At 47.5% G+C, this 13,326-nt stretch overlaps 1 protein-coding gene across 24 annotated transcripts in view; it reads right to left on the bottom strand.

Annotated features, from left to right (window-relative positions):
- Positions 1-65: 65 nt before the first annotated feature.
- CADPS (calcium dependent secretion activator) overlaps positions 66-13,326 on the bottom strand; it is a 220,803-nt gene continuing 207,542 nt past the window's right edge. For all 24 annotated transcript variants that reach the window (XM_040589456.1, XM_040589459.1, XM_040589457.1 and 21 more), the window contains 2 exons: positions 3,180-3,284; positions 66-1,400 (listed from right to left, as the gene is read on the bottom strand). In XM_040589456.1, the coding sequence (XP_040445390.1) occupies positions 1,221-1,400; positions 3,180-3,284 (285 nt within the window). In that variant the 3' untranslated portion in view covers positions 66-1,220. The remainder of the gene's footprint in view (positions 1,401-3,179; positions 3,285-13,326) is intronic.

Genomic DNA, 13,326 nt, shown 5'->3' with positions numbered 1-13,326 from the left:
CATCCTGACCTTGGGGAGTAAATGAGAAAACCATCTTCTTAATTAATAAACTGTAAAAACACCCATGAGAAAAGAAAATGCCTTTATTCTGAGAGGTGGGGGCTCTTACATCTCAGCTTGTATTTTTTTTTTTCTAAGGCAGACATAAAAAGACTCCATAATTTATTCTTAGGACATCTGAATAGTTATTTATTGAGAAGCCACAGTTCTCACACTTTTACAACTGTCGGCTTGTATAAGGCAAAAAAAGCAAGATGGATCACTATTTTACACAGAAAGTAAAAGCTCTGGAGGAGGGACTGATGGACATGCAGTTACTGGTCAAAATGCAATGTACATGACATATATAAAAACCATTGTGAAACAGAGGAATTGTAAATTAAGGTTACAATCTACTGAAATAAATATTCAATATATTATTATAAACACATTTGTATAGTCTAAGATTGTAATTAAAGTTGTCTTTGTACATACACTGTTATTTGAAATTTAAACAAAAATGTAACATTTAGAGGAGCAAACGTCAACATAAAACAACTGCTTTGGACTTGTAATGTGGCATGATATATCCATAATGATAGGATTAATCTGGTGTGGCAATTAGAATGACTAATCCTTTGGGATGTAGCCTCTATGGAGTTAACTGCATATTGAAGGGAAGAGCCTGGTACATTAACAAGGATGCAGAATGATTCAAACGGCTGTCTGGGTTTGTTTGTTTTCTGGTTTTTAAATGAACAGAGAGAACAAAAAATCATTTGTAATTGCCTTGTTCTTCTTTTAAAAACAAAGCTGATTTTTTATTAATTTTAAGCAGTTGGCATCCACAGAAGAGAAACAAAGAAATGAAAGGACTCGATTCACTCATCTTCACAACAATTTACCATCAATGTATATACAGTACATTAATGAAGCATTGTTTAAACTTTAATTATAACAGGGACACACCTAGCATGTTTTCTATGTAGTTTCTCCATTAACAGTATTAAACAATGGTGCTCCATATTGCTTATGAACAAATAGTTATGAAATTAGGAAACCGATGAATCAAAGAGAGGTGCTAATCTTATTACCACACAGCTAACATGGCATTTGTATTGGTAAACTTCTCATGGGCATTTAGAGCTGACATAAAAATTCCTAATGTGGCTAACTGAGTTACAGACGAGGTACATGCACGGATACCAGGCAACCCCGGCCGGTCCTCCGGGCCAGCTTCCCTAGTCATCCTCTTCATCTTCTTCATCGCTGTCCTTCATGGTGATCCCCTGGAGCCCTCCGCCTTCGCTGACCGACGCCGTGGCCTCCTCTACCGTCAGCCGGTTCCGGATGGTCTCGTAGGTTTTGTTGTTTAAGGTGGAATCCAGCACGCCTTGCAATCGGAAATCCCGGTACGTTTTCTAAAGCGGGGAGAGGCACGGAAGAAGGAGGAGACAGCACAGGGGTCAGGGCAGCACCGGCTCCCAGCTTCGCTGCCGGAGTCAGCCTGTGCCCCTGCGCCCGGGGCCTGGGGACACCAATGGAAGAGGCTGGGGTGCCAGGGAAATCCCAGCCCTGGGGGCATTTTGCATCAACCCGGGCAGCTCAGAGCGGGTGTGTGGGGTGTCCCTATGGGCCACCGCTGTGGCAGAGGTCCCTTTAGGGTGCCTGGGGCAACAGACAGCTCTGCCCTTGCAGGGTGGCCGGCTGTGTGGCTGCATGCAGGCTCCAAAGCAGGCATGTACTGCGGGCTGCTGAGGGGCGCCTTGCATATGGCAGCTTGGGGTCTAAAAAGGCATCAAAGCAACGGATGAGGGCTCTGCTCCAACTAACTTCCCTGGCTCCTGAATGCATTCAGCCGGCCTGTAATTTCAGATATTTTTCTTCACGCAGCAGAACGCTTATCGGCCGTAACCGCAGACGTGATTACACGTTCCCGGAATGCTCCATATTAAACCATCCTACCTACAGTATTGGGATTAAACAAACTAAGTCCAGGATAGCAGAGAAAATTGTTGATGTATAAACGTAAGCACACAGCATGTGTTTCTTAAATCTCTCTTTCTTCACCTAATCCTGAAGCCGGAGTTGTATTTCCCTGCTTAGCTATATTTCCCTTGTTATTATGATTAATATCTCTCATTTGAATTTATGTTTAAAAACTTCTCAGCTCTGTGAGATAAAACTCTGGCCTCATAGTTCATTTAATTCTGCTCTGTGGAAACTATTTACTGTTCTGCTATTTCAGAAAGTCCTTGGATTTGTTGTAGCTGCTTCTGATTGTAATATTGGTATAAATAAAGCACAAGGAAGAAAGCTTTCCTCAGCTAGCTGACAAGTAGAAATAATTTGTCTGTGCCTGTTGTTTTCAGTTATGAAAAGCACATTTAATACATTTCAGTTTTAATTTATTCATGCCTTCAATGTGTTCACTGCACTCAAGACCATAAACATTATAAAATACTAGACCAAAAAGCATTAGATAGAACCTAAAATGATCAAAAATATATTTACCCCCTTCTGTGATCTTATTATTTCATGTAAACCACTGTGATTTCACACTGAAATAATTATCATTAGTCCAAGGCACATGCACACACACACATATACACATACACGTGCACTCAAGGAAAAAAATGTTACTTTCAGGGTATGTTATCTCACCTTTGTGATCTCTTAGAGTTGATTATACACACCCATTGTAAAAGAAACAACTTCAATTAACTAGGAGAACAATCCTCATTTGCATTCTGACAACAATCGCAAGCCATAGCTGGGCTTAAATGATCCTAGTAAAACAGCATTAAAAACTTCTGGTTTGATTTAACCCCTTTTAACAGCGGAGTTCATTGGTGTGATCAACACGTTTGTCCACAAAAAGGCTAATTTTGCTGCGGTCGCTGTACAGGGAGGGCCAAATAGCACCGGAGTTTCCCTTGTTTCAGCCAAGTAGTTACTTTGTTCTTATTTGCACACCGGTATTTTGCATCTATAAGCATTTCAAGTTCCCGTGTATCCTTCACTACACGTCATGCACACAAGTGTCTTAACTTTTAAGAATTTGAATGAATGGCTCCGTTTATTTTCCTAAGACAAACGTAGTGACAGTTTGCCCTGAGAGAACACGCCACACACATGCAGGCACACACACACGCTCCTTCTGACCGCAAGACGGTATTGAGAACACGTTGGCTGATTACCTTTACTATCCTAATGAGAGTTTTCAGTTGGTAAATGTGAAGCTGCAGGTCCATGCGGTCTGTCAGCCAGGTGCAGACAACATTCATCGAGCTGGTGTACCATTGCTGCAAGAGAGACAGGACTTCTCCAGCACCCACGTCAGGGCTGTGTGCTGTGCCCTGAATAACGCGGGCTGCCCCCAGCACCCAGTTAGCACCAGCCTCTCCCACTAGCCAGCCTGTTCATGGGACATGACAGACTCAGAGGGGGAGACAAGCACCCTCTTCTACACAGAATTTCCATGCATGAGCTTTTAAATTCTAATAGTAACAACAACAAACTTATCAGGAGGGGTAACAGCCGCCAGCAACACCCCAAGGTTTTTGTAATCTGCTTTTGCCATTGATGGACCTTGCCAGCAGCTGTGTGCATTTGCCCCAGTCTGTTTTTTAACCCCTTCCCTGCCCCCAGTGAGCGCACAGTCCTGCCTTTAAGCGTGTCGGACCCACACTCAAGCTACTTACCATCTTGAAATTCAACCATAAACAGCCATGGGGTGAGTCTGGTTCCCTGATGGCGAGCGGAGGGAAGGCTCATATGGGGCAAAGTTTGGCTGCGGGTAAGGAGGCTGGTGTAAGCACCTACAGGCACCTGCCTGGGCTGTGCAGAAAAAGCTTTGTTTTCACCCTCACAATTATGGAAGATGGAAAAGCAGCAAAGAAATGAGTTTCTTTCAAGCTGCTGAACTCACAGGGCCCCTCCAGGGGCTGAAATTTTACTGCTTGTCTGTGAAAAAAGGCTTGCAGCTGTGTGGCAGCAGCCTGCCAGCCCTGCAGCGCAGGAAGTCTCCGGTGGGCTGTGGATCAGCGCCCTGCTCACGCAGGGCTGACATTGCACGTCTGACGCCACACAGATGAGCAGTGAGCCCTCAAGAGAAGGAAAAGCAGGGGCTGTGGCAGGGGGGGAGGAATCACAGAACCTCCCCAAGGCGCTCGACACAACGGTTGATTACGAAGTGGTCTGCATACAGAAACCCATCGCGCCTCTGTATGCACAGTCACACCCTTCTCTCGCCATCTCTCCTTACACTCACACAGATAAAACCGTGTACCAGCGGCAATTAATCTAGAACCAGTTAAAGATTAACAAAAACCCCACAGGACCCGTTTATAAAAATCCTGATCGAGCACCATCCAGGCTAGTCTGAGCTGCAGCTGCCTCCCAGCTAGCCTAAAGCCTCACGCCAGCCTAACGCAGGTATCGCTGCCTCCCCTCGCTGCACCTTCGGGGGGTCTCTGCTGCAGGAACGTGCCCCCTTCCCTCTAGCTGCTGAAGCTGCTGGTGCAGCAGGTGAACGGAGACAACGGAATATTCGGTAATCGCAGACCTGAGGCTGGTGACTCATTACCCTCCACTGTTCCCCACAGTGCTGAGGGGCCGGTGCCTGGCTGTGAGCAGAGCGCGGGTGGCACTGCTGCACGTGCGGCTCCGACACCATCAGCTGTCACTGGCTTAGCTGGTGGCATCGGGGCCAGCAGACACTGCTGTCCCCGAGCACCTACCAGCTAGCACTGCCTCACCAAAGCAAACAAATGAGTGCAAGCTAAAGCAGCCCAGCGTCACAAAACATGGGAGCAACAACATTACTGAGCCGTATGGTAATGCATCTGGGAGTTGCCACCTTCCACCAGGTGCAAGTTGCCACCTTGCACCAGACAGCAGAGGTTAGCGATGCTGCATGGGGAAGGGCTTTTCCCTCCCACTTCAATAGATGTTCCTGTACACCTGTTTCTACACCACGTCTTCTAAAGAAATGGAGGAAAAAAAAGACATGGAAGACTCACCAAAGAAATGGCACGTGGTGATCTTTTGTTCGATGCTTCCACCTTGTGCAACTTGTGTGGCAGAGATTCCTGCTGGGCCTTCATCTCCAGGATGGAGACTTGGCAAGAGCTAAGAGCTCGAATGAAACTGAGACAGGCAAGCAGGAGCTCCCTCCGTAACAGCAGTCAAGCTCAGATACTGTTAGCTGCCACTTGAGGTCCTGATGTCAGACTGGGGTTGAGTTGTGCGTGAAGCACCCTGGCTAGCTGCTGTAGGCTTGACCAGGATAGGAGACATGAAGGTCTAGGGGGTCTTCATACCTTCCAGTCCCTCAGACTAGTCTGAGAGGTCAGAGCATCCCTGGATATCCCTGGAGAGCCCCAGGTGCCTGTGGGTGCTGGGACAAGGACCCAGGACAGCCAGCTGGCAGGAGGGCGGAGGGGTGGCACAAAGTGACTGCCATCGCTGGGGGATCTGCCTGGGTTCCCTTGTAATGCAGAGGGCCCACACAGGCAAAACAGAGCAAAATCGTCAATGTTTATGTTACTTCCTGCAATCAGCATGCTTAAATGAGTCATGCTCGCGGGTGACATTAGCTGTGACCCAGGGCTGTGCTGGCACACGGATGCCCGGGTCACCCAAACGCCTCCTTCCATCACCTCTTTAAATCAAAACCCACAGAGGAACGAAGCAACCGTATGTTACACATGCACACCCTCTCCTTCCCACTGCTGCCTCTCGTCTTCCACAAAACGATCTGCCGGGTGTTTATGTCACCTCTAAATGAGATGAGAAGTCTCTGCCGGAGGCAGGTCCTGCCGCTCCTGCTTGTCCCGTGCCACGCACACCTACACGGCTGCATGGATCTGAAACAGAAGTGCTAACCTCTGCCCGGAGCTTAGCGGCAGGGTGACTTATCTGCTACGAGACCTTCACATTAAGCAAAACGAAACATTTTTCTGTATTTCTGCTAGGCACGCCAACATGCTAGATTCTGGGGAGATGCAAACTCCTTCGAGCTGAGTCCGAATCGTTCCCCTCTCCTCTTGAGCACTGGCTGACAAGGGCTCAGCCAGGCGTATTGCTCAGCTGCATGAAAGGAGCTCTCTTTCTCAAAGCTAAGTTACTCCAAAGACTTTCTGCTTTATGAGAAAAAGACAAAGTCTAATTCATTGATCTTGATACACAAAACCGTCACGTCACTTCATAGAGCACACACCAACTGCTGAATTTAAGCCCTGCATATTCATAAAAATAAGTTAGCCCATAAATTAAATGTTCCCTTTAGCTATCACTAGTGTTGATGTGCTATAAGACGCACAAGCCCTCTGATTCATGACTAACCTACCAAAGAAGATAACATTTGCATATGATTATATTATTAAAAAAACAACAACAAAGCCAAATGCTCCGAAATGGAAACGTGATCATTTCAGACAAAAGAACGCAGTCTGGTCCTGCCAGGACACCAACCGCCTCGGTCCCCCCGGCTGGGTCTGAAACTCCCTGTAGGGCAGCGGGGTGCATGCTGGGGATACAGGGCTCCCCGGGGCTCCAGCAGCTTGTCCCCAAACCCAAGGTGCAGAGGGCACAGCCCAAATACTGAACTTCAGGACCCTGCCATGGGGCTGCAACACATTTCAGGCACATTTCTGGAGCCCCCGTGCCAGCGAAGCTGTGGCATGGGCACACCGAAGTAACTAGCACAAATAGATTTTCTGAAAACTCCTCGCACCTGGTTGTAAAGTATGAGTAGAGCTCACCGATGCTCCCAGGCCCACAGACCTCAACTCCACATATAACTGCACACACACATTACTGATGCTAGCTGGCACCCCTGCCCATCGCTCAGAGGAATATTTACACCCAGCCTAGGGGCACAGGGTGAGGAATGGCTGTGGAGGGTAGATCCTGGGGGATGCCACACATCCACTTGGACGTCAGCAGGGAAGGGCCCGGGGTTCCCGCAGAGGCATACCGCAGCCCCTGCTGCCTGCTGTGTGCTGTGACCTGGCTACCAGCAGACGAAATGCAAACAGATGCTCTTTGGGTGCGATCAGAGCCCAGTAACAGCAAGGAGGTACCGTATTTGCACAGCCAGGAATTTAATCCCTCTTTCAGGTTAGTTTTCCTGTTCCCCTTCTGCCTTTCATAGTGACCCCCATTGCTGGGTGCCAGCCTGGGTTGATGAGGTGGGCCACAGGCTGGCTGGGATGCTCCTGGACAGGCATTAGAGGACTTGAAGCACACCGAGGGGTGGGCTTCCACAGCTGCCCATCCAACACTCCAACCAGCTCAAGCAATAAGCTTCCTTGAACTGTGCCCCCCTCCCCGCCTTTTTTTTTTTTTTTGAATGCAAAAGCATGATCAATAAGTTGCTGAAATAGCAAGTTTGTCTCTGAATACATAAATTGCAAAAATTGATATGAATAAATCTGCAAGTAACACACTGAGTGTGGCACATTTTATCAAAAAAAAAAAAAGCCCTGTGCTGGGTTCCTGTGCTTTCCGGGAGGTGGTGTCATTACACATACCCAGGAACATCTGCAACCCCCCGTCTTCTTTGGTGTGAGCTGAATGGAAGCATGACCTCCTGTTCCTTGCCATGAACCTTGAGTTCACACTCATATTTTACATGTTACAGGAAGCCACAGCTCACCCCAGGGGTGCTGCAAACAGAATCTCATAAGCCAGATGCAACACTGCTTCTTAAGGCACCTGAAGGAGCTGTATTCTTCATTCAAAAGCTTACATACTAGTAGCTTAAGGTCACTTCAGCTTTTGTAAAGAGTGGGACAAAACCAGGAATGCTTATAGGGCTGGGTTGTCAGCAGGGTAGCAGAGGGATTACAAGGAACCTGTGACTCTGCCTCTTTCTGCCTTTACTGGTAGTTTTTTTGTGTGTGAACAAGTGCCATACAACAGATTGAGGCTGGTATAAAGGCCTGGGACTGTGCAAGAGCACCCCGCTGAGCCTCAGCTGTGCTTGCAATTAGCAATAGGCATGAAATGATTATTGTTGTGGTGGCTGATGGCAATCTGAAGTGACAAGTTTTATGGGGGAAGTTGTAGTAGGGATGTTCAGCAAGTTTCTGCAAACCATTAATCGAAGGCTGCAGCACAGTTTAGTCAAAGCTATTTTATGTCATTCCAAAGGTCTCACAAGGATGCTGAAAGAATATTTTTCTGCTCTCAGTGCCTTGGAATGGAGTTTTTCTAGGTCAGGGATTCTTTACTGCCCTATTTAGTGTCAAAAATACCCATTTGCCTCAAATTAGCAGAAAGCTTGTAGTTAAGGGCTGGAGATTAGGCATACAAAATTACTCAGCAGGTGACTGCTGGGTGGATTTGGGGGTTGAGAAGTCTTTAAAACTGACTACAAGACATTATATACTTCTGACAAAAGAACATAGTAATCCTACCTGCTTGCTTTAACCACTGTTGTTTGTCTATTATTATGTGCTTTAATGCTCATAAGAGCAAAACTACTGGTGATACTACTCAATTACCATAGTAACTCTCCCCTATGACCTCTCATTTCAGTACTCGCTTTCCAACCCGAACCAATCCAAGCAGTGCAAATCTATTTAAAACTGTGACATACACTGCACAAGGAGGCTCTGAACGCTGGCTGGCTCCCTTCTCTTTGTCCCGGACACGGACTTGTTTCGAAATGCTGACAGGCAGCTTTGAAACGAACCCTTGAATCCAAGGTGTTTCAAAGGTGAGGGACTGGATGTCAGGCAGCGGCCTCTGCAGCATCCCTGAGCTGGCCAGCAAGGAGCGAGGGGACCACAGGGGTGGGAAGGGAGAGGGAAGCGAGCTGAATGCGAGTCTTATTTCCCAAAGGAAAACTGAACCTGCTTTCACGCAACAGCCCTCTCTCAAAAGTGACTCAATCAGCCAGGAAAGTAAAAAAAAAAAATTACCAGCTCTTTGTATCTGGTGTTCATGTCCCCGTCCAGTGGGCCAGGAGCTCAGCTGGTAGAAGCAAAAGTGGGGCTGTGCCGATTTACAACTGCTGACAGTACCTGACAGCTGACAGAGCTGTGTCCGTCCCCATCCTGGGCAGCTCCGAGATCAAATTCGGTATCTGGTGTTGTCACACACGTTCACAGCAGCCACCTCCGCTTGGCAGGTGCTGCCTCGGCAGGGAAGGTGGGGATGCAGCCGCAGCAGCTCAGGAGCTTTCTGGGGACCAGCTCTACGCACACAGCTGCCAGCGTTGCATGAAGACTTGCTCGGTGAGTGGGAGCAGGAGCTCTCCTGGTGCACGCCGCCTGCCCAAGGGACCATGCTCCCGCGTTGGCTCACAGCGCACCCGGTGCGCACATGCAGCCAGGTTTGCACACGAGGCTGGCTGCAGGCCTGCAACCGAAGCTCAGGCTGCCCGATGGCAGTCACGGAAGGATCGTTCTTCTCCCTGCAATCTTCTGTTGTCACCAAAGCATCCCTCTCTACCTTCCCTCAATGTTTCTTTCGCTGTTGATTGAGGCAGTCATTGCAATTACAGAACTTGGTAAAGACAGTAAGCGTGAAGCGTAGAGCCTCATGGCTACTGCAGTTTCCTACTCTTCTCTTTCAGAAAAAAAAAAAAAAAAAGAAAAAAAAAGAAAGAGCGATTTCCCAGCAAGCCTGAACATAGATGGCATCCACACAATCCCCGTTTTGAGCCTCCTCTGAAGGCCACCTCAGCCGGGATGCTGGATGCGGATGAGAGCAGTGGTGGGACCAGGCGTGCCTCGTGCCCTGCTCCCCACCAGCACTAGTGAGGTCTTGGTGGGGCTGCCAGAGCTGAGCCCTGGCCATTTCTCAGGCTGTGCTTTGGAAACCCAGGTTTTTTCTTGCTGCAGAAGATGTGCCACCCCCAGGCTGCCCCACAGCCAGGAGAGTGTGGGAAGAGCAGGGACAAGGCCTTGGTGACATAAGAGTGGCTGAAACTCTTAAGGCGCATGGTGGTGGCCCCAGAGGAGGATGTGACACAGCCGAGGTGGGCGAAGCCACAGTCCCTCAGGCGCACACATAGCTCCATTCCTCAGTGTCGATAAGGAGACAGGGACAGACCTTCTGCCACACGACGGAGAAGGAGGCGTATCTCTCCCCTGCAAGCATACGTTCTCTGGATGGCAAGCGGAGACCTGCCCACGCAGCAATCCCCATCCCATGCGTTCATCAACTCTTCTTCCCACTACACAACAAAATCCATCCTCTGCACCGGGTACCACTCCATTGTGCCCTGCTTACGGGCTCCCCCTCCCCTGCTGCTCGCTGGGGGCCCAGCAGAGCCATCCACCGGCAGCTCAGCATTCCCAGCTCCAAAACCTCCTCCAGCACAGAGGGCCAAACCTGCAGTGGCGTCAGGGGCTCAGCCCCACAGGCAAAGAGCATCTGGCTCCCTCACGTCCTGGCCGCGGCCACGGGTGGCATCAATAACAACCCAGTGACTCTTTCGATTTACACCTGCCAAGGATTTGGTCCGTTCCCCCAAGCCTGGCAGGGGCCAGGGCTCAGGAGACTGAGTATTGCATCTCTGTGAGTGCTCAGATTTTCCAGAAGCGGAGAAATTGGTGTGGCATTGCCCACATTATAGAAACAAAGTTTAGTGGCTGTGGATCTAAAAGCACACAGCTAACCAGAAAATAAGTAATGAGTTAATATCATAGGCATTGATCAGCTAGTCTTACAATTAATGCTTCCAATAAAAAAAAAAAGCTCCCCCTTTTTATTCAACAGAATAAGAAATTAAACACTTGTGGGCTCATTCTAAAGAATGAATGAAATTGAATAAGCTACCTAGCACTTGAGATTCCCAGTGAGTGCTTGAATAGAGCAAACCTCCTGAGTTGAATGGATTGCCTTTTGGGACCAATTTGTCTCTTTTCACTCTTTATTCCTCCTTTTTTGCTGACAGATGTACAAAGGCGGAACTGCGCTGTGCAGCTTAGCTACATGCACCCACAGCAGCTGTCACTTTTGTCGAGCAAGTTAATCAAGCAAATGCCACCATATCCCACTTTCTATAAGGAACAACATGTTATAGACAGTAGTCTTGGGAGACGGGGAGGGAGGGAGAGAGACTTTATTTTAACTTTGAGTAGCTGGTATTTTTTTTCCCCCCTCTGTGTGTAAAAAAAAAAAAAAAAAAAAAAGAAGCAAAAAAGAAGCAGCCAAACCTGGTAGCACAAGCTGACACTTTTGTTTTCCCGTAGAACAAATATTTAATATGATTTTAACTCTAATTTGTACTAGAGGGAGAGCTGTCCGGTTTTAATTAAATTTAAAGGACTTAGGGGAACACAGTTAAAAAAGAAATGGAAGCTTTTTGTTTGCATTAACGCTTGTTGATAATAATATATCGATTGTCAATTGCTAAGCCCAAAAGATTAGTGTAGTAAATACTATTATCTGAATGCCACAAGTGAAGTGCTAGCTTCCCGTCCCTGCTTTTCCCTTTGTGAGGCGGTTTGAATCACTGGTTGTTATTTATACATTTTCTTTGATAAAACCAACTTGTGTGGCTGATTTTTTTTAAAACCCTGCCTCATTAAGTGCATAATAGCATTTACGTGCAGGCTTTCTGCTTTCTAGCCTTTCAAGCTTAAGCTTATATTCCTCTCTCACAACCATGTTTCAAAACTTGGGATGTTCACAAACAATTGGATACACACCAATATTGTATATATCAGATGCTCTCTCGCTATTGCCAAAGACTAGAATATAAGAGAACATTATCCGCAAAGAGTAAATAAATAGTTATCGTCCTGCTCCGCTGCTGCACGCCAAATAATAATGCCGCCTGATCATTAGGTAGCTTTTCTACTGCACGTAATTCTTTAAGTGTGTATACTCTTGTTAGGCATGCAAAAGTCGACATAAAAAGTAGGTGTGTAGCGGCAAGGAGCACACAACAGCAAACACCAAGGGGGCTCCAGGCAGCCCTCGGTTTACTATTAGAAAGGTGATTCCCCCCCCCCCCAAATTCACACACCTCAGAAAGTATCTTCTCTTTCAGAAAACACATCTATGTTTCAGTTAACAGATTGCAGTGTGCTACGTTAACTTCTCTTCAGGTTTTCGGCTTGGTATGTTTGGAAGCAGAGTGCACAAATCGGAAGCATTGGGGATAGGTGAGCTTTTTGCCAAGCTCCGGACCCGGTACTTGCACCTCACCCTTACGAGCGAACCCTCCATCAGCCGTGCTTGGCAGGGCTCTGCCGATGCCTGGGCAAGCAACATGACCCTCATCTTCTGAATTAAACCTCTCCATTAAACCCTACATTAAATTCTAGAGATCTAGTAAAGTGCTAACAATTTAATAAAAATCCCCTGAAAATCCAGGGTCTTTTTTAAAAAATAAAATGTATGAATTTATTCTATCAAAGCCTCAGAAATCTGCCTGAAGTCTCCCAGGTCACACTTGCACTGAGCTATTACTGAAATAAACAGCTGCACTGTTTTTTTCCTGGGATTTTTTGTCTCACTATAACACTTATCACTGCAAGTACAGACAGTGTATTCTTCAACATCCACCCCAGCGCTTTTACTCTGTTCTGTATTTCTTCACTAGGAAATTTCCTTCACATTGACAACGTAGCTATACAAGGAAGTTACGAAGTCAAAGGGGCTCGATATTAAAATAATTTGTATTATTATTTAATATAGTCACGGTACCAGGGTTGCCTAATAGGGTTAAGCTGCTAGCCAGAGCGACTCATCATCTGTCTAGGATGCAAATGGCATCGGAATTACATTACCCTTCCCCCCCCCACCCCCCCAGCCCTTCCCTTCCCAAAAATAAACCACAAAAAAACCCACTTTGATTCGCATAAGTGCTCTGCCTTCAAACCGGGAAGGAAATTCAGGATGAAAGCTGAAGCGCAGACCCAGGCACATAGAAGTGCCGCACGCTTTTTGCAGTACATATGGTACCTGAGATCACCCACTGTTTGGGGATCGCAGCAACAGGGTGCACTCAGGCTGGCACCTCACCATTAATTGGCTTGAAGTTGGACCCGACGGGGCTCGGCAGGTCGGTGCCGCGGGTGTTAATGGGCGGCAGGCGCGGGACCCCTTGGGGGTACGCCTTTCCGCCTGTGCTGCTGGGACTGCACAAACTCCCCGCTCGCCAAATAGGCACAACCCATCCTGCACGCTCCTCGCAGCGAATTTCTCTCTACTCTTAACCCAAAATAATTTTTATTCCTTTTCAGGGAGGAAAAGGAGGATCAACATCTTTTGTGTCAGTGGGGCCAAGGTCCCCACCAAATAAACATTACTCGAGAAGATCATCTCTAACACTCTGCGCGCTCGGTGCTGCACAAAACCAGTTAACAGGTTTGCATA

The sequence above is a fragment of the Falco naumanni genome, chromosome 4 (assembly GCF_017639655.2).
Source record: "Falco naumanni isolate bFalNau1 chromosome 4, bFalNau1.pat, whole genome shotgun sequence".
Classification (NCBI taxonomy): Eukaryota; Metazoa; Chordata; class Aves; order Falconiformes; family Falconidae; genus Falco; species Falco naumanni.
This window is presented reverse-complemented; position numbering and strand designations above follow the sequence as displayed.